A 19,745-nucleotide genomic window follows, 5' to 3' on the forward strand; every position below is an offset into this window, starting at 1 on the left:
ACTAGTTACAAGAGACAAGAGGCTGACCCCTAGCTCACTACAGTTTCCCTTCAGGTAGTTATAGAGAGCGATAAGGTCTCCCCTGAGCCTCCTCTTCTCCAGACTGAACAATCCCAGCTCCCTCAGCCACTCCTCATAAGGCCTGTGCTCCAGATCCCTCACCAGCTTTGATGCCCTCCTCTGAACACGCTCCAGGGCCTCAACGTCTTTCTTGCAGTGAGGGGCCCAAAACTGGACACAGTACTCGAGGTGGGGCCTCACCAGGGCTGAGTACAGAGGGACAATGACTTCCCTACTCCTACTGTCAACACTATTTCTGATACAAGCCAGGATGCCATTGGCCTTCTTGGCCACCTGGGCACACTGCTGGCTCACGCTCAGCCGAGCATCGACCAACACCCTCAGGTCTGTTTCCTCTGCACAATCTTCCAGCCACTCTGCCCCAAGCCTGTAGCGTTGCCTGGGGTTGTTGTGGCCAAAATACATGTAACTTGTCTGTGCTGCTTTATGTTTGCCAGCAATGCATTGTCAATTTGATGTTTTCTACTTCTTCCTGATCTACAGGTAGGTTTGGAAAGTCTTTCATGTTGATCAGCTAGGAAGTAAAGGGGCAGAGACAAGAAGGAGTATGTGCAGGAAGCTGTATTCCGGTGGAGCTTAATTTTATTTGAGCACAATATCCTGTATTCTCTGTGCTGTGTCTTGTTTGCTTGTTTCCTTTAAATCTATGTGTATATACACTTGAGGGTACTGCTGAAGTACTTTCTAGTAGTCCATAACAAACTTCTTGCAATCAGTAATGATGTACAGTCTGGATCACAGCCTGTACTGACCACACAAGTCCAGAGAGTAAAGTAGCTGGTACAAGAGGCAGTCATAACCTGATAAACTTGTGTCAGTGAGATTTAGCTTACAACTCCTAGCGTCACTAAATGTGGCATCTTGCCATGTTATTGATTTTGGAGAGCAGGCTTTTCTCTCCCTCTTTCCTTTCCAAGAGAATTTATCAAAGTCTTGCAAAGCAACGAATCTGAGAAGCTGAGGTGTTGTATTATAGGCAAAAGATCAGTATATCTGTTGTAGATGCATTTAGGAAGAGCCAAAAATTTAAGATCTGGTTTCTTTGGGGGTGGTGGTGGCTGGTTTTGGTTTTTATGGCTCTTAGTGTGTGTTTTTAGTTAGAATAGAGAAGGTTCCCAAAAGTGCTGTTTTATGATACGAACAAAGCCAGATTATGCAGATAAGAAATATATCAACTACTGTACATCTGCAGCCTAATTTTATTAGCTGTCCATTTACTTCATGTAGTTATCCAGCTATTAAGATCTTCATGTCTGATTCCCTTCCCATTAATAAAACAATCTAATCATGCTTGTTTAATGCTTACTTTTTAAAAATTGCTTTCTGTGTGCATTTCTTGATATTTAGTTGGTAATAGCAAGTCCACTTGGAACGGACACTTTTTGTAAAACATGCCAGAATATTTATGTGGCCTTGGGCTGCGGGAACCAGAGGATACATGAATATCCTGCAGTTGTTTTGGCTGTGATTATATCATGGATGGCAGGTTGCCAGTAGCAACTGCAGTAAAAGGTCCAGAGAGTCAGCGTCTTCCTCTGGGTGATAAAACAGAGCATTTGCACTTCTGAACCATCTCAGAGAGGATTTGTGGCAGATTTTGGAGGTCTTGAAAAGACAAGAGATGGAAGTGGATAAGCTTGCAGGTTGTATGCCAACCTGTCCTTCTGTTGGTTCCTCCAGGCTTGGCACAACTGACGCTTTTTTTTGCCCTTCTTTCTAGAACATTTAAAAGAGAAGCTGGAGGAATACATGGTCCGTTTTGCCAAAGTGAGGATTGTACGTACAAAGAAACGAGAAGGGCTCATTCGGACCAGGCTGCTAGGAGCCTCGCTGGCTAGAGGAGAAGTCTTGACATTTCTGGATTCCCATTGCGAAGTCAACGTGAATTGGCTGCCTCCCCTGCTTAGTAAGTGTCTGAGTGTTCATCAGCCATTAAAAGTAGGGCATGTAGCACAGCCTAGGTAACTCAGGCTATGGCCCACAATAAGGATATACGATGTATAGAAGCATTTGGAGCTGCTCTGCAGTGTCTGAAGAGGCAGTATGAGAGAGACCTCCGAGAAACCTGAGCAGCTCCAATTTACGGTTTTTTTTGCAACCAAAGAACTAGTAAAACTTTGAAGTGACACTTTGGCCTATCAGAGTTACATTAGAGTTACATTTTATTGTATTATTACTACTTCTAAACAAATTACTAAATCTAGTATTGTGCTATGCCTTTACTATATACCTGAAAATTTTGTTATGCATTTTTCATACTCCTTCCTAGGCTTCCACATTCCATTAAAACAGCTTTCACTGTAAATATATCTAGGACTTCAGAGTTAAATCCAATAACAACTGCATTCACAATAGAAAGCTCAGAGAGAATGATTTGCTATTGACTGCTTTGCTGCATTCCAGCTGCACCCAGCAAAGCTCTATTAGTCAAAGAAATGGAAAGAATCAATTGTTGTAGTCTAGGATTTCACTTAGGAAACAATGTCCCCTCTTCTGCCCTCCTGACTACATACAAAGCATATGTGCTTTGCAGAGTGAGTGCTTTCTGCTAGCAAAGCTAAATAAAACTTCTGAATTTGTTATTAAAGAAATATTAATTACAAGAATATGTCATAAGGGTATGACAGGATAGCATTTCATCAACTAATGGTTATTGTTTCTTGAATTTTGTTCCTAGGGCTAGTTTGGCCATACAATAAGCCAATAAACATTTACAGCCAAGAACAGGCACTGTTCTGCTAATGAACAATCACTTGGGACCAGAACCGAAAGTATTACCTAGTTTTTCTTCAGATCAGTAACAGGATAATTACAAAATTCCAAATTTACATTCTTTCTAGCTTCCACATCAATTTACAGTCTATCTGTTTGTTACCACACTGCCCTTAATCACAAGATCAGCATTTTTAGAAGTAATCTCGCTGTCTTCATGTAAAGCCCAAATGGCATAAAGGAGCAGAGGGAACTGTGAGTTTCAGTACTCCTTCCACAGACAGCCCTGACAGATAGCCGTTAAACACCCTGGAGTGCACATATACAGCTTTCCTTTTCCTTTTGGCTTTTCCCCGAGGTGCACAGTACATCACTACTAATATAAAAAAATCAGGAAGATTCTCACTCTTGTCTGCTGAAATCTTTTGTTAAGTTGTTGAAGATGAGATTTAACCCTTCTATTTTGGTAGCTTAGACATGGGAAAATTGCAAATTGCAAGAACAGTTCCTTTTCCTGTTTTCTTGTCAGAAGCAAAGATGCATCTAGCTGGGTTTGACCCTATAAATAATGCTAAACAGAACGGTCACAAAGAATTTATAATAGCATTTAGGTTCACGGGGATGTTGAACTGATTATCTCAATCCTCAGCGTCAAAAAAGAAAAGTGAAAAGATGAGACAAGCTTCCTCAAGGACCAAGACCCTGTTCTGTCCAGCTCTCAAGTGCAATGTCATCTTTCTCAGTCTGCTTCCAGTGGAAATGCCCTTAGCAAACCAGCCAGAGGATCTAAGAAGTAATCTTGAGGAGCACAGCAGCTCAGGATCAATAGGCTTGATTTTAAAGGAAAGAATAAGAGCATTACATGAGGGAGGGCAAATAGAGAATGAACATACAACTTAAGGCCTTGTTGCCCTGTTTCCCCAAGGGGAAGAGAGAATTTTTTTCAGAACCATTAAGTGGTTGGCTACTAATAATAATAAAGATGACAAATACAGATAGATAGATATTTGCAAGATTTGTCTTGTGATTCATACAGCACTGCATTTGAATGCATGTTGTTCAAGGAAACCAAAAGAGGAGCTGCCCTATTTTAACTCTAATTTTCATCTGTCGTGCATAGTGAAAAGTCCTCAGAAAGAGCCCGTTTCAGCTCCATGCTGGAGTGAAGATTGCCAGTCTGCACTGAGAGGGGCAGTAACTTGCACTGCTCCAGAGTTGTGGTGGTTCTTCTCAAAATAAGACCTTGCATAATAAAGAACAGAAAGAAAAGAAAACAGTCACTTAAAGACAGTTCTCAAAGTTATTTAGGCATCTAGCTTGCATTTTCAGAATTGACTATCACTTTTTAGACTGTAGGAAACTGAGTTACTTCAGTACTTGTAACATATCTGAACAACTCAGCCATAGGAGTTTTCTCTGGAAAAAAAAAAATTCATTTCAGTTACAGTCCTTTTTTTTTTTTCTTAAAATGGCTGCAAAATGGCTTTTCTTTATTTTCTTTAAGCTTTATTTAGTTTATTTGGTTAGCTTAAATGGCATTCTAAACTGAGATCAGCCACTCCAAGACTGAGATCTCAAGTCATTTTGCCTGCTGGTCACTGAGCAGGCAGCTGTAGCCATGTAAAAATGTTGGCAAACACAGCTGGTTGTTATCACTTCTCAGTAGTGTGAAGTCAGCAGAAGGAAAACTGTGATTTGGACTCCAGCTGCTGTAGTTGAGCCCAATGTAGTGCAAAAATCAGTCATCATGGGCTTGAAGTAAGAAACTGAGGGGCAAACCTGCTGAAAGCTGCAGGCACATCTTTCTTTCTGCTGATGTCGCTGGAGGAGCAGGAGGAGAGAGGGGATAGAAAAACAAATCAGTATTGCAATCAGAACACAAATGCTTTTGACAACCCATGTAAGAGATAATTCGTTGAGCTGCAGTCACCATTGTAATCGTATATAAGTACAAAAATAAGAGCATTTATATAGTATTGTTACTTTAATCAGACCAATTTGAAAGAAGCACTTGAGATTAAAGAGGTGCATCTTTCTCATTAGGACGAAATCTAAATTTTTGATATAGAGGCTTACCCAATATTGAAAACTCCTGTTTACTGCCACATACCCATGCTCCGCTTCATAGTAAAAGTGCTGAAGTCAAATATGTATATATGCATGCTTAAAATTTCAATGGAAAAAACTTGAGCAATGTTCCTTCTTGATCCCAGGCTTTCCCTCAGCTCTGCAAGATTTTTACTTGTACAATGATGCTTATCTATCTTTTTTTCCCTGTATTTGCAGCATACATGCATTAAAATACTGCATGGATGTTTTCAGACCAGTAGGCATTTGTGGTAGGATGAGGAGGCTGCAAAACATTTCAGCTGTGACTTATCTCATGTTAGGAGCAGTTGGGATAGAGAGCAGTGGGTGGCAAAGGCAGCAGCATGTTCACATCTGTAAAGCTATGATACCCCTACTCTTGGGGAACATAAGCTGCCCCTACAGCACTTCTTTCTGTTTCCTGAATTCATATTCAGGCTACATTTAAGCCTCCGAAGCCTGTATATAAAATTCATTATTTCAGACATACTGAAAGAAACATTGAGGCTCAAAGTTTGATTACTTTGCCTTTTGATGTGCACAGATATGTAATTTAACAACCTGTTTTCCTCAAAAGTCAAGATTTTGCTGTGGTTCCAACCAGGCACGTTAGCACCACCTTACTTGTAAAAGTCTTGCAGAGCTGTAGGGCGAAAGATGGGGTTTGAGTTTGAGCACTGCTCAATCAGTTGTATCACTGGCTATCTTTGCTTGTTTCCAATCCTTCAGCCTATTTGAAGGCAGCAGCTCTTAAAGAGAAAGATATTAATGTATTACCAGTCTACCTCTGACCCACACCAGCCAAATCATCTCCCTTTAGTTTCTCTCTTCCAATCAGTTCACAAAGCAAGGATCAGAGGCAGATTATCATAAGCCCTGTAATTATTAGTAGGACCATCACAGGAAAGAGATTATATAAAAATGACTTTACATGATGATTACAGATAGCACTACATAGTATATCAGTGAATGTAATTATATTTGGCAGTTGCAACAGTAATGCAGCCATTATGTCTCAGAACAGTTTCCTAGAATGCTGTGAGAGCAGTACTTTAAATTTATTTCTGTTCAAGATTTAGGATGTAAAACTTCCAGGCTCAGCTGTTTCTGACTAGCAGTCAGCATTGTTCCCCCTTTTGAACAGTCTCTTAACAATACCTGAAAATAAACATGAAAGCTACAGAAGTTTTGCTAAAACATATATATATAGTTTTCATTTCAGTCCTTCGTAAGCAGGGAAACAAAGTCTATACTGGCAATAATCACACTAATATTTCCCGCCTTACTATCTAAGTGTTCATTACACATTCCGCCCTCTGATATTTGGGTTTTTTTCTAGGATATTTCCAAGCACTAGTGAAATCTAATCCTTATAAAAAAAATCACATAGGCTTAGGAAATATATTTTGTAGGTAATCTATGATATCATTTGGAGAAAAAGCTTTATTACAGTTACAATGTTGAGACCTTGTTTTTAAAAGGTTTCTTGGATAATTCTTCTGCTATTCTTTAATTCCAACAGAGATACAAAGTTTTCGTGTACTTCCTCACTTCAAAATATGATTCTTCTGCCTAATTCTTGCAGTTGGCATATCTTCTTTTCTTTTATTTCTTTTCCGGGAAGCTCTAAGGGATTAAGCAATAGGATTCTCTAAAGGCAGACTCAGGCCCACACTGCTTTTATATTAGAGACGGGAATTTGATTTAGTCTCAAAGCTCCATTTCTTTTTTAAGTCAACTGAAACTCCCTTCTTTATAAAACAGGTGAGTAAGAATAATGCTTTAAGGCTTTCTCTGTACTGCCAAGAAAGGCACAGAAAGGACAGCAGCCCTGTTTTGTTCCTTGTGTTGGAATTTGCCTTTAATTTTAGCATTTGATCTCGAAGCTGATGTTCACCAGTGCTACAGAGCAGGGGCTGAATGGTTGCAAAGTCTGAGATTTGCATTTGGGAACATGAATCTCTTTCACAGGAGCTTTCCATACACACTCCCCACAGCTGAAGGAGTATTTTTACATTTTGCTTGCTGGCTCATACCATAGCTGACAGATTGGGGACAGCTCAGAGTAGCAAAGTGACAGAGATACAGATGACTGGACTCCTTTGGGTCTCAGAGGGATATGCCTCCCTTTAAAGAACAGTAAATGCTTCTAATCATTGCCCAACTGCATTAAGTCCACTTAGACAAAGACTTGGTACAGATTTGAAAAATGAAATGTTTTGGGGGCCACAGGAAATGAAGCAAGCAATCTTCAAACATCAAAAAACCTGTGGGATTCACTTTGCAGTAATATGACAGATGGCTTGACTAGACATGCCATTTCCTATTTTCTACTTTCATTTTTCAGACCAGATTGCACTAAACCACAGAACCATCGTGTGTCCTATGATCGATGTCATTGACCACAATCATTTTGGCTACGAGGCACAGGCAGGGGATGCCATGCGAGGAGCTTTTGACTGGGAAATGTACTACAAAAGAATCCCGATTCCTCCTGAGCTCCAGAGAGCTGATCCCAGCGATCCCTTTGAGTAAGTAGCAATAAAGGGGAGAGTGGGAACATGAAGCAAAACGAGCAAAAAGGTGGCTGCAATAGAAGAAGCCAGGCCCAGGAATTTCCATGCAGGCTGCATCACAGTAATTAAAGGCAGTAGAAGCAAGCAGCTATGAACTTCAAACCGGCAAAAAGATCAGGGCAACAAGTTGTCAAATTCACAAGCTGTGCTCAGTAACACTTCCTGATCTTTTCTGGCCTGGTGGCTATGCAAAAAAGAAACAGACACATAGTTACGAGAAAGTATTGGCTTTGGGAAAGCAATGAACGTGACTACAGTAATTCTCTTTACTCCACAGAGTGCTTTCTGAACAGATTTTAGTTGTGTTTTCTTTTCTGAGGGTTGTTACAGTACATGCATTAATCACTATGACCACATTTGTGGCAGCAAATGCTTCATTTATGACTGGTGATATTGTCATTGTATGTGTGTTGCTGTAATTTTAACATGGGACTGTCAAATCTGAGTAGTGTCAAGCTGATTTGTATATAATTCTTGATAGTACAGCCTCTAATACCAATATTATATATAGATCAGCTCATTCAAAGGAATGACTTTCTACTCTTCATAAAATTGTATTTTTTGATTTTTTTTTTAATACTCTTGTAAGGACCAGCTGAGGTTAATCCTCACCAGCAGAGAGAGGCCAGGCAGCAGACATGATTCAGTGTGGTAGAGTCTCTGAGTCTCTTGTTCAGTGTGCATCTCAGCAGGGCTGGCAGGCAGACTTGCTGTGATGCTGATGCCTGTCTGAAATGCCACACTGCAGATTTTGACAGTTTAAAAAGTCAGCATTTTCCCCTCCTGAAAACAAAACCTGGAGGCAATAGCAACAGAAAATCAGTGTCTCTGGCCTGGACACTGCTCTATTTGAAAGGAAAGGATGTGATTCTTGCAGAGCATGACCCTTGTATCCAGGGGGTGACCGGTACATTGAGAAAAAGTAGGTAATGGCAGCATTCTGTGGCTTACTTTCATTGTTCTCCTTGTTCCTTTTTACCTATCAGTGCCCCATCTAGGCACATCAGTCTTCATCTTGTGTTGGTTTAAGTGCTGATTAAATACTTTCCTTCTTCTGCCAATGTGATGACTCTTCAACACAGATGCAGCAAATGCAATCACAGAATACTGCAGAGTTGCTAGAAGCCCCACACTTCTACAAGTCTTCCTGGTCCTCTGACCAGCTGTGATTTCTTGCTGCTTACTGAAAGTCACCTCATACATCCTATAATTTGGTTCAGCGTTCAAAATTTGTGTATAAGTAAAACTTAGCTGTTGCAGCTAGAGAGTTGCTTATCAGCTGTTTTGCACACTTACAGTTTGTCATATTCATCTCTCAGAAACAAGAGGGCTGAAGAGGAGATGTTTGGAGGAAGCTTTATAGAACAGACAAGGCTTCGTGAACTACAGAACAGATGAGGCAATTTTGCATGAACTGTTGTTGTTGCCAGCATGGCAACAGTGGGTACCCACCTTGCCCTGCCTGCATACGTAACACACACAGATAAATGGCTTCACAAAGAACATGTGATGTATAAATCTCTTGTAATTTGAGTCATTGCCTCCCCAGAAAAACTTGTCTTCTTGATTCCTACATAAATCAAGGAGAGCCTTCCTTTGTTTTCCCTGTCACAGAATCCACATCAGAGGGGTGCAGGTTGAAAAGCAGTCCTGCACAGGGACTCACTGTGCCCACCCCACACATGGGAACAGGATTGAAGACCAGCTGAGCGAGGACACTCTGTTTGCTCAGATGTACCCACTGCCAAGAATGGCAAGGGTAAAAGTGTTTTTAGTGATCAATATTTTTGCTTAGTTAAGGAATTGTTTTCTAATTGAAAGTCAGTACTACTTTTCTCCTAGGGCCTTCTCTGTTGACACCTCAAGCTTTTAATACTTTCCTTACAACAAATAATGTAAATGTTACAGAACTCACGTTCAGGTGTCAGTAACTTAATTGACTGAGGCAGCTTCTAGAGAATTAAAGAGGCAGAACAATTTTCCTTTAGGTGCATACTCTCAAGCTAGCAACAGCTTCGGCCAGAACTATAATAATTATGTTACTATTTTGTAAGCAGTAGGAATATATATATATATTTAATTAAAATATTTTGCTATTGGTATTCTAATAGCTGTTTCTTGCTAACAGCATCAGATCTTGGTTGATCCTTAAGAAAGTGGAAAAGTGCCAAAGTTTTTAGTAAAATACCAGCAAATAATGGGTATGAGATCCAAAAATTGTGCGGATTAGTTTTTCCCATCACTTGGAATGCTAGCCCACATTCAACAGAAAAGGTCACATCAGCCTTAATGTACATAAAAACAGGTCAAACTGCAGAAGACCCAAAATTAGTCATTGCATCATTTGAATTATGTATTTTCTTCCCATCTGTACATGGTCAATATACTGCTCTAGTGGACTTCAGCAGCATTTGCTGTTGGCCCAACAAACTGAAGTATGGTCAGGTAGGCCTTGTTGTGACAGTAGGATGGAGCTGACTGAATTCCAGTACGAGCTGAGCTGGCATTTCTGGAATTAATTTTTTCCATTAAATATATTTTTTTTCTATCCAGACTCTCTGAACTCCTTGTTGATTTCCCTTTATTGTATGCCATGGAAGCAATAGACATTTCATATAGTATTTAACTGATTTGTTGCACTTGCAGCCCATCACTGCTGACTGTAGTGATTTTTCTCTTTTGATGCACATACAACTCTGCGATACGTTCTGAAGGGGACTTCATGTTGTTTTTTTCTGATGCATTTAGGGCTGAGTATCAGACACAGAGCAAACTGATTCTGCTGTATTGTGGGAAGTGGCCTTTGTAAGATAAATGTGAAATCACCACCATGCCATGGTGATGCTCAGTGACTTGATCCCAGGGTCCCTGACTGTTCAGCAAAACTTGAGATAACTTGCAAAATGTTCTTCTACTCTATAAATTGGGAGCACCAGAGATGTTTACCTCCTTTGTGGAGAAGTTCATCATGGCTTGTGTCTTTCACTGGCTTGTTTCTCTGCTGTGGTAGAGATTTGGGGCATTGCTCACAAGCTCTGATGTCCTCCGGAGGAGTTTACCTAACCCAAGTAATTGCCACTTAAAATAATATGGTAACCTTGTTACCATAATGGACTGTGATATAGAGCATGTTAGTTTCTATGATTTACTAGCCTGTCTGGGCTAAAAGCTCTGTGGAAGTTTAAAGCAGGACTTTGATATGCTCAAGCCTTTTGGGGATGACTGATCTTTATTTCCTTTCAGCACTTCCGTAACATCAATTCACGTTATCATGTACCCTGTCTGAAAACAGGCATCAGTGTCCTTTGCTGCCATCAGCAACTAGACAAGAAATCATCAACAATTCAGCTCAAAAAAACTATTTAAAAAAAAAACACATAATGGAGAAGACTAATACAGGTTAGGATAGGAAGGGCTGTACAGCTCCTCAGAGCAGTTTTGGTTGATACAGTAGGGAGGGAGAGGTGTGGGCAAGACCTGACCTGACAGCATTGCTATGGAACTGCAGCTCAGGATGGAAATGAGAGGAATGTTCTGCCACTTACTGAATACCAAAACTTCCAGTATCTGTCTGGGAAAGATAGTGGAGTTTTGGTATATGAATGCTACTTGCTCTTCAAGGATTCCTTTCTAGAATGGTCTGTTTGCATTCAGATGTAGAGCTGTCATCTCCAGACCTCCCAGAAGGGAGTCAAAGCTGGAGAGTCACGTAATTCTAGCAAAGGGCCAGAAGAATAGTTTGGCAAATACTCTGCTAGTCAATGAATTAGAAGACTCTTTGTAACCTTTGCTGAGATTTCAGTTGTTTGTACTCAGTTTCTCTTCTATGAAATAGGAATAGGAAAACTTCACTATCCGAAGGTGACTTTGGGTGCAAGTGCAGCCCAGGTTGTAGGACTGAAGTTTCACAGTAGTATGTGGCATTCATGTATTATGGATATACTTCTGCCAGAAGTTAGGCTGCCCAGAGAGTCTGCGGCGTCTCCCTCTTAGGCACTTTCCTGTGCAACCCACTGTAGGGAACCTGCTATAGCAGGAGAGCTGGACTTGGTGATCCCCAGAGGTCCCTTCCAAGCCCTACAATTCTGTGATTCTAGTAAAATTTTGGATCTGCTCAGTGAATGAAATTAAGTAGTTATTGCATTGTTCTCTTGCCTAGCAGACTGTCAGCCTTCAGTATAACACATGACTGTAATATGATCAGTTGTGCATTAGATTGCCTGGCACTTTCTGTTGATTTGCATATTTACAGTCATATTATTACTATGTAAGCTGTTGTCAGGTTGCTCTTTTATTTGAATTTAATATACTCTACCTTAGAAATATTCATTTTTCTGCAGTTCCTTACTTTCAGTATTTATACATATTTTTAACAACATGATGGTACAAAGAAACTCTTTGCTTAAGCTGCATTTCATATCTGGCAAGTACTTTTACAATTTTATGATCATTTTCTGAAATTTAGAAAGATCTAAGGGTGAGGATTTCTGTTCTATAGCTCCCAGTGCTTTATAGTCTGTGTCTTTTATGGCTGATTTCTGCCTATAAACTTATTCATAAAACCTCTCACAACCAGAAACAATCGTCTTTTTCTTTTTTTTTTTTTTTTTTTTTTACAGCCTGAGTATAATCTACTGTTTTGAACTGTGCTGCAGGAATATTTGAATGCAAAGGCATTATTCTACAGAAAAGCAGTTCCAGCTAGTGTGAGTTTGTGCAATTTAGGGTCTTGATTTATTGTTTTGACAAGCAATGGTTTGTAGAAGAAATGGTAGCGGAGATAACAATAGCTTTTACAAACTGCTGTCCACCTATGGCCCCATGAAAATTTCAGAATTCTTTCAATGAAAAATGCTAACATTGACGCACAGCATTTATGAGTGAAGATATGAATATTCTATTATTTTCTGCTGCCTTTGGTAGAATTTCAGTGTAGAGATTCTGTACAAGCAGTACATTTTCTCTGAAGGCCAGCTCAGAAGAGAGAGCTCTACAAAGAGCACAATCTTTTAGAATAACAAAATCAAGTATAAGATCTGCTGCTGGTATGATTTTTCCAAGTGACTCATAAGAGTCACTTGGGCAACTGGTTGGTTCCTACATACTAGCTGAATTGAGTAGATTCACATTGGATGCACAACTTTTCACTTGAATGTTACTAGTGGCTCTTGCCTCCCCAGACAAAAGGGACCAAATCTTGTCCATAAACTTGATGTTGCAATGCTAAAGCAGCTATGCTTTTTCTGCTTCATATTTCCAATTTTCTTTTATAATTGGATTTCATAATTAGCATAAAAGCATAAACATCTTGAATGTAATGTTTCTAGATCTGTTAGCCTGCTACTTCCCACAAGTATTAACTTCAGAGCTTGATAGTCAATATGCCCATATGCTAGGGCAGATTCATAGAGTAGGTCATCAAAACTACCAGTAATTGGAAAACTAAGTAGTTTCTGGACATGAAATTAATATTTCTGAGCATAAAAAAAGACTGGGATGGTGGCCAAGAAAATGATAGAAATATGTTCCTTAATGCATCCAGGTGAGCCATTTAAAGCTATCAATATGCTATTGATGGAGATGATTCGGTTTTCAAAATTATAAAATCGCGACTGAACAATTTTCAGTGATGAAAAAGAAGTCACCATTCTAAAATAGCTATTTATATTTCTAATTGTATATTTTCAAGCCTTTTTCTCTGCAAATTTCATTCAGAATTTGATGACTTCCGTTTGTACTAATAAACAGAAAAACATCCTTCTCTTCCATCTTGTAGTGTTTACCACCATCATGCTGGGGTTGACTTCTGCATCCACTGCCATTTCAACTTGCTTGAGCTTGTTGGTTGTTGCTTTTTTAAAGAATGACTGTCTAGTGTATGTCTATGCTTCAGTTACTCCCAGCTGAGGAATAAAACCAATTACTGATTTTGTTAGACCCTTCACTCTGCCAAAAAGCTTCCTGAATCTGTACTCAATGCGAATTCTGTATTTGTTCATTGGCTTAAATTTACTGTTACTGTCCAGTATGGGCAGTTGATGGGAGTTATTTTCCTCTTACTCTACAAGATCTGCCAGATGCTCCACAGTGTCATAGTACTTTCCCCTGCAATGCCCATGGCTCTTTTTTCACAGCCAGTAGTGAACTAAGTCTAGTATAGAAACATCTTCACCTCCTAGTACACTCCTGATTCTTTCTCTGAAGTGAATAATTCTGACTGCCTAGTTGTCTTGGCATCGGATCTCCTTAGCCCTAGGGATGAAGAAAAGTTTCTAGTGTCCACTTTGAAGAACTTGATCTGCTAATGCATTATGTGCTGGAAGCATGAGAAGAAGGGACTAGAAAATATTGTCAGGAATCTCCTACCTCATCCCCTTAGTCTCACCCATCTTTTGTAATATTTTCAGTAGAGTAACCTGGTTTTAAATCTCCAGTGATGAAGAGTCGGACAATTTATTATAGAGCCAGTGCTTCAGTACTCTTCTTATTTATAATAGCTAACCAGAAACTTCCTTGTCACAGTTCTAACTCTCTTCTGTTTTATCCTGAACACTGCACACTCGGAGAACAACTTTTAAGTTCTGGTGTCAGATCAGTTGACTGTTCATTTTCAAGTAAATTATCTTATTTTTTCAGTCTCTCTTAATAAGTCGTATTTTCTAGATTGCTGAGGATTATCTTTGCCTTTCTCTGGACTCTTTCCATTTAGCCTGAGAACAATACTGAGAGCAGATACTGCAACAGCCAAAGCCTTATCGTTTCCTAGTAGAGCAGGTGAGTGACTTTATCTGTCTCAGAGGCTGCATTCCTATTTATATTCCCTTGATGATGTTAATTCATAGTGGGCTTGTGTCCTGGTGTAATCTCTGCATATTTTTCTGGCAGAACTGGTAGGTAGGCAAGTTTTTACCCATCTCCTTTTTTTTAATTCAGATTTTACCTGTTTGAAGGCAAGGCATATCTGTTTGAAGTGCCATGGCCAAAAAGGTGATGTGTCTTCATTATCCCTAGTTCAGTGTGATACTTGACACTTAAACATGTTTCTTCACTTCCCCAGCTTGCCAGGCCTTTAAATTCTGGTTAATCCTCCAATTAGTTTAAAGCCTACTGCAATGTTATTTGTGCTTTATTTGAGGTTCACACAACTGACAAACTCCATTCTAAATTCAGATTGCAAGAATGAAAGGATTCAAGATATACAATGTTTTCAGCTTTTGGTGGTGCATCCAGGGTTCCTCCATTTTCTCAGCCAAAAATGGAGCATGTCCCACTTCTGTGACTCAGGAAAATTTGTTCGATTCAGAAGCCATGCTTCCTGCTGGGTAAACCTTTATAAATCGTATTGTTATCCTGGTAAAAATTAGTAACCTTTATGCATATATCTTAAAACTCAGATCCTCTGAGCACCAGATGTTTCATTCGTGGAACCTCCTCTGAGAGCTGTAGATGGTACAGATTTACAGCACAATTTCAGCTTGCTCTTTAGATCACTTTGCAGACCAGAGACCAGCAGCTAGGACCTCGTGGGCACAAATTCCGAACAAGTACAGTTAGGCAAAAAGCCCCACGTAAAGCCCCAAGGAGTGGGGTTGCTGAATACAAGTTTTTAATGAAACACTGAACTGAATCAGATGCAGGACAATGTTTGCCGTTACCCTCTGTCATGGTTTTGTGATTTTCGGTTATTGATATTCCACATCATAACATCATGTAGTGGATATACCTGGTTCTCAGAAGAGGACTACTACAGTCCCCACGGTACTTTTCTCCTCTGTTACCATTTCCAGCCGGAGGGAAAAGATAAAAGCTTGCAGTATAAAAACTTGCAGATCACGAGACCTCGTCCCTTTTTCCGCCCGTCTCTCATCTTGGCAGCACCTCGCTCTCCAGCCATCTTATCGTCGGTAGTAGAGTAAGGCCTACCTTGATTTTGGGACATTCTCTCTCTCTGTATTGGATTTATCAGCTTAAATTGTAATTATATTGTACTATAGTGTGTTGTTTTGCATTCCGATGTCTTATTTAGTAAATTAGTTTGTTTCTCTTCAGATTGTTGCCGCTGTTCTTTGCTCTCAGGGCCATCTCCTTACCCTTTTCCCCTTTTCCCTTTTCCTGGGGCGTGGACCCGTGGATCCCCCGTCCCCTTTGTCACAGAACCGGGCCAAACGCCCGTAAACCGTTGACACCCTCTCAGAACAATTTCCTCTTTGATGTTGGGTTATAGGTGATTGATTTTTAGTTATGGCTATTGTCTGTTTTTTTTAATCTCTCTTGCAGCCATTATGTCTAGTACACATTGCTGTCATTTTTAACTCTAGCAGTAATCTGTGAATTGATCACTTATTTAACACTCAACTGAGAAAAAGAGAGTTAATGCAAATTTTGAATAAATATCATAAAAGTTCAGTACAGGTATTGACATAGTGAGGGTCTTATGATTAAAACAAGTAACATCACATTCTGAATCATCCCGACATTCCAGCATTTGTTTTCATCTAAGTAACCAAAATATGTTTTTTCTAGCTGTAAGATGACTTTTGCCAAGACACAAAGGCAAATGCCTCCAGCAGCCTATGAGGCACAAATTATGATAAACACCCGAAGTTTTGATGTGCTAGTTTATTTATAAAATGCTGTGCATATCTGTTGAGAGACCAGGAATAAGTAAGGCTCAAAACAATTGACATCTGTTGTTCCAGAAACTAGGACCTAGCACCTCATGGGCACATGTTCCAAACTAGAACAGTTAGGCAAAAAGCACCAAAACTTGCTGTAGGTATTATACTGCACAAGTTAATTACCCATAACAGAGAATGAGGTCCCTGAAGGGAAAAAGGAGACACCACTCCCTTCTGACTCCTGGTTCTCAGCAGACAGTTGAGCTGATTCTGCATAACCCCCCTTGTGTTTTTGTGCTTGGGCAGGTCTCCACTCAGTTTCCCCATGAGTGCAAACAGCCTGTGGATGTGCAGGGAGTTTCAAGTGAAAGAGATGATGATAAGTCAGGAGCACAGCAGAACAGCAGCAACGTTTTTCCCTTTTGGAGCATTGAGAACATGCTAGGTTAAGGTAAACAACAGGGGAAGAAAGTCATTTGGAGCTGTATTTTCAGCCCGTTGTCTGTGGACGAAGCGGTTTCCAAGAGGCACCAACAGCTTTCACAGAAGGCACCAAAGGAAAAGTGAAGTTACTGAGTCCTCTCCCCACAGGATATGTTTTAGGTCCCTGGGCTGCTTCTTTGCAATATGTTTTACTGCTTAGCCCATTTTGTGGTGAATCTTTTTGACAGAATGACGATTTAAGTGGCAAAACTGTTCAAAGCACAATCTTTTTTCATTCCTGACTTGTTCAAAGGGCATTCAGAGAAGAACAGTTTTTTGATATAAGTTGCCTCTGTGTACAGTTATAGTTACAATATACAATTGGTTTCAGAGTTATAATTAAGTTGATGTAGCTAAATCATATGGGCCCTATTATTTCAGTATTGCTTTATGTGACCTTAAATCAAGCAGCATAAATAAAAGCAAAGAGATGACTTTAAATGTTCAACAACATTGCCCTAAATTTTATGCTTTATCTTATAGTACAGTAATTATTTGCATTTCTATTCCAGCTAAATAGGGATATTATCATTCTGTAGCAGAGAACTGGTACACTCAGGTACCATGACAGGTACACTCTTTGCTGGGTAAGGAGCTGGCTGTAGGGCTGGGCCCAGAGAGTGGTGGTGAATGGAATTAAATCCAGCTGGAGGCCAGTCACGAGTGGTGTTCCCCAGGGCTCAGTGCTGGGGCCTGTACTCTTCAATATCTTCATTGATGACCTGGATGAGGGCATTGAGAGCACCCTCAGTAAGTTTGCAGACGACAGCAAGCTGGCAGGAAGTGTCGATCTGCCTGGGGGTAGCAAGGCCCTGCAGAGAGATCTGGACAGGCTGGATCTCTGGGCTGAAGCCAATTGGATGAGGTTCAGTAGGACCAAGTGCCAGGTCCTGCACTTTGGCCACAGCAACCCCAGGCAACGCTACAGGCTTGGGGCAGAGTGGCTGGAAGATTGTGTGGAGGAAACAGACCTGAGGATTTGCCCAGGTGGCCAAGAAGGCCAATGGCATCCTGGCTTGTATCAGAAATAGTGTTGACAGTAGGAGTAGGGAAGTCATTGTCCCTCTGTACTCAGCCCTGGTGAGGCCCCACCTCGAGTACTGTGTCCAGTTTTGGGCCCCTACTGCAAGAAAGACGTTGAGGCCCTGGAGCGTGTTCAGAGGAGGGTAGCAAAGCTGGTGAGGGATCTGGAGCACAGGCCTTATGAGGAGCGGCTGAGGGAGCTGGGATTGTTCAGTCTGGAGAAGAGGAGGCTCAGGGGAGACCTTATCGCTCTCTATAACTACCTGAAGGGAAACTGTAGTGAGCTAGGGGTCGGCCTCTTCTCTCTTGTAACTAGTGACAGGATGAGGGGGAATGGCCTCAAGTTGCACCAGGGGAGATTTAGGCTGGACATTAGGAAATTCTGCTTTTCTGAAAGAGTGGTCAGGTGCTGGAATGGGCTGCCCAGGGAGGTGGTTGAGTCACCGTCCCTGGAGGTGTTCAAGAAACGTTTAGATATAGTGTTGAGAGACATGGTTTAGTGGGGTTATTGGTGGTAGGTGGATGGTTGGGCTGGATGATCTCATAGGTCTTTTCCAACCTAGTTAATTCTATGATTCTATGATTCCGTAACTGTTACGAGACATTATTTCAGTTTTGAGTTTTTTAATCACAAAATACTATCGCTATGCAAGACAATTTCCAATATTAGTTTCTATAACAATTTCATAGATTCATAATTTTTTAATGCCAAAGCAGAATATTGTAATTGTCTTGATGGAATGCATTAAGGACATTCCTATATCTGCTGGAACATAATCACATGCTTATAGTTTCTGTAGGCGTGAAAAGACTCAAAACTTGTCAAAATAAGGTATTTGGGTGACTAGCTCTGTGTATTTTTTCATAGAATCGTAGGGTGGGTTGGGTTGGAAGGGACATCAAGGATCATCAAGTTCCAACCCCCTTGACACTGGCAGGGCTGCCAGCTGCTGGATCAAGCACTAGATCAGATTGCCCAGGGCCCCATTTGACCTGGCCTTGGACACTTCCAGGAACGGGGCATCCATAGCCTCTCTGGGCAGCCTGTGCCAGCATCTCACCACTCTCTCAGTAAAAAATTTCCCCCTGACATCCAATCTAAATCTCCCTTCCTTTTGTTTAAAACCATTCCCCTTTGTTCTATCATTATTTACCCGTGTAGAAAATTGGTTTCCTTCATGTTTATAAACTCCCTTTAAATACTGGAAAGCTGCAATGAGTTCTCCTTGCAGCCTTCTCTTTTCCAGGCTGAACAAGCCCAGTTGTTTCACCCTGTCTTCATAGGAGAGGTGCTCCAGCCCTCTGATCATCTTTGTAGCCCTCCTCTGGACCCTCTCCAAAAGTTCCACATCTTTCCCATGTTGGGGGCCCCAGGCCTGGATGCAGTACTCCAGGTAGGGCGTCACAAGGGCAGAATAGAGGGGGACAGTCACTTCCTTGTCCCTGCTGGCCACCCTTCTTCTGATGGAGCCCAGGATACCGTTGACCTTCCAGGCTGCAAGCACACACTGCTGTGTCACATTAAGTTTTCATAAACTAGAAACCCCTAAGTCCTTCTCATCAGGGCTACTCTCAAGGAGTACTTTTCTCAGTTTGTATACATATACTCTTGTGTTTTTTTGTGTTCTGCAGTAGAATACTGATGAGGCTTGTTTTCAGATGGTCTAGTGTTAGAAAAAATTGAATGATTACATGCTTAACTATCTTCTTTTTGTTAGCATTTTCTTGAATAGTAAAGTTTCCTAAGCACTGTGGACACAGCTGACCATAGACTGTAAGAATATCTTTGGCAAGGAAGGCTGATAGATGGGCCTTAACTGCAGACAGATTTAATCTGTCTCATCTAATGCTTATTAAGAAATTTAACCTCAGTTAAATTGTGTTATACAAAACTTCAATTGTATCAAGCACTGCCAAATAGCTGGTTCTGCAGTAATTATTGGACTTACATCTCCACCTGCTGGCTAGTGGGCAAATTCCAATTCTCATGTTAGTTTAAATGACATCCAAGCTTTTTAAATATTGTAACATTTTTTACAGACAAATTGCTTACTGCTACAGTTTTGAGGGGAAGCTTCTTCTAAGCTATATAATTAAGCCAATGACATCAAACTCGTTAACCTATGCATATTAGCCTTGGACCTAATAAAGAAAATATGACACA

At 40.6% G+C, this 19,745-nt stretch overlaps 1 protein-coding gene across 3 annotated transcripts in view; it reads left to right on the forward strand.

Annotated features, from left to right (window-relative positions):
* Positions 1–19,745, forward strand: part of GALNTL6 (polypeptide N-acetylgalactosaminyltransferase-like 6) — a 453,369-nt gene that overhangs the window by 354,888 nt on the left and 78,736 nt on the right. For all 3 annotated transcript variants that reach the window (XM_021396253.1, XM_021396254.1, XM_021396255.1), the window contains 2 exons: positions 1,802–1,987; positions 7,229–7,412. In XM_021396253.1, coding sequence (XP_021251928.1) covers positions 1,802–1,987; positions 7,229–7,412 — 370 coding nt within the window. The remainder of the gene's footprint in view (positions 1–1,801; positions 1,988–7,228; positions 7,413–19,745) is intronic.

Source organism: Numida meleagris, chromosome 4, assembly GCF_002078875.1.
Source record: "Numida meleagris isolate 19003 breed g44 Domestic line chromosome 4, NumMel1.0, whole genome shotgun sequence".
Taxonomy (NCBI): Eukaryota; Metazoa; Chordata; class Aves; order Galliformes; family Numididae; genus Numida; species Numida meleagris.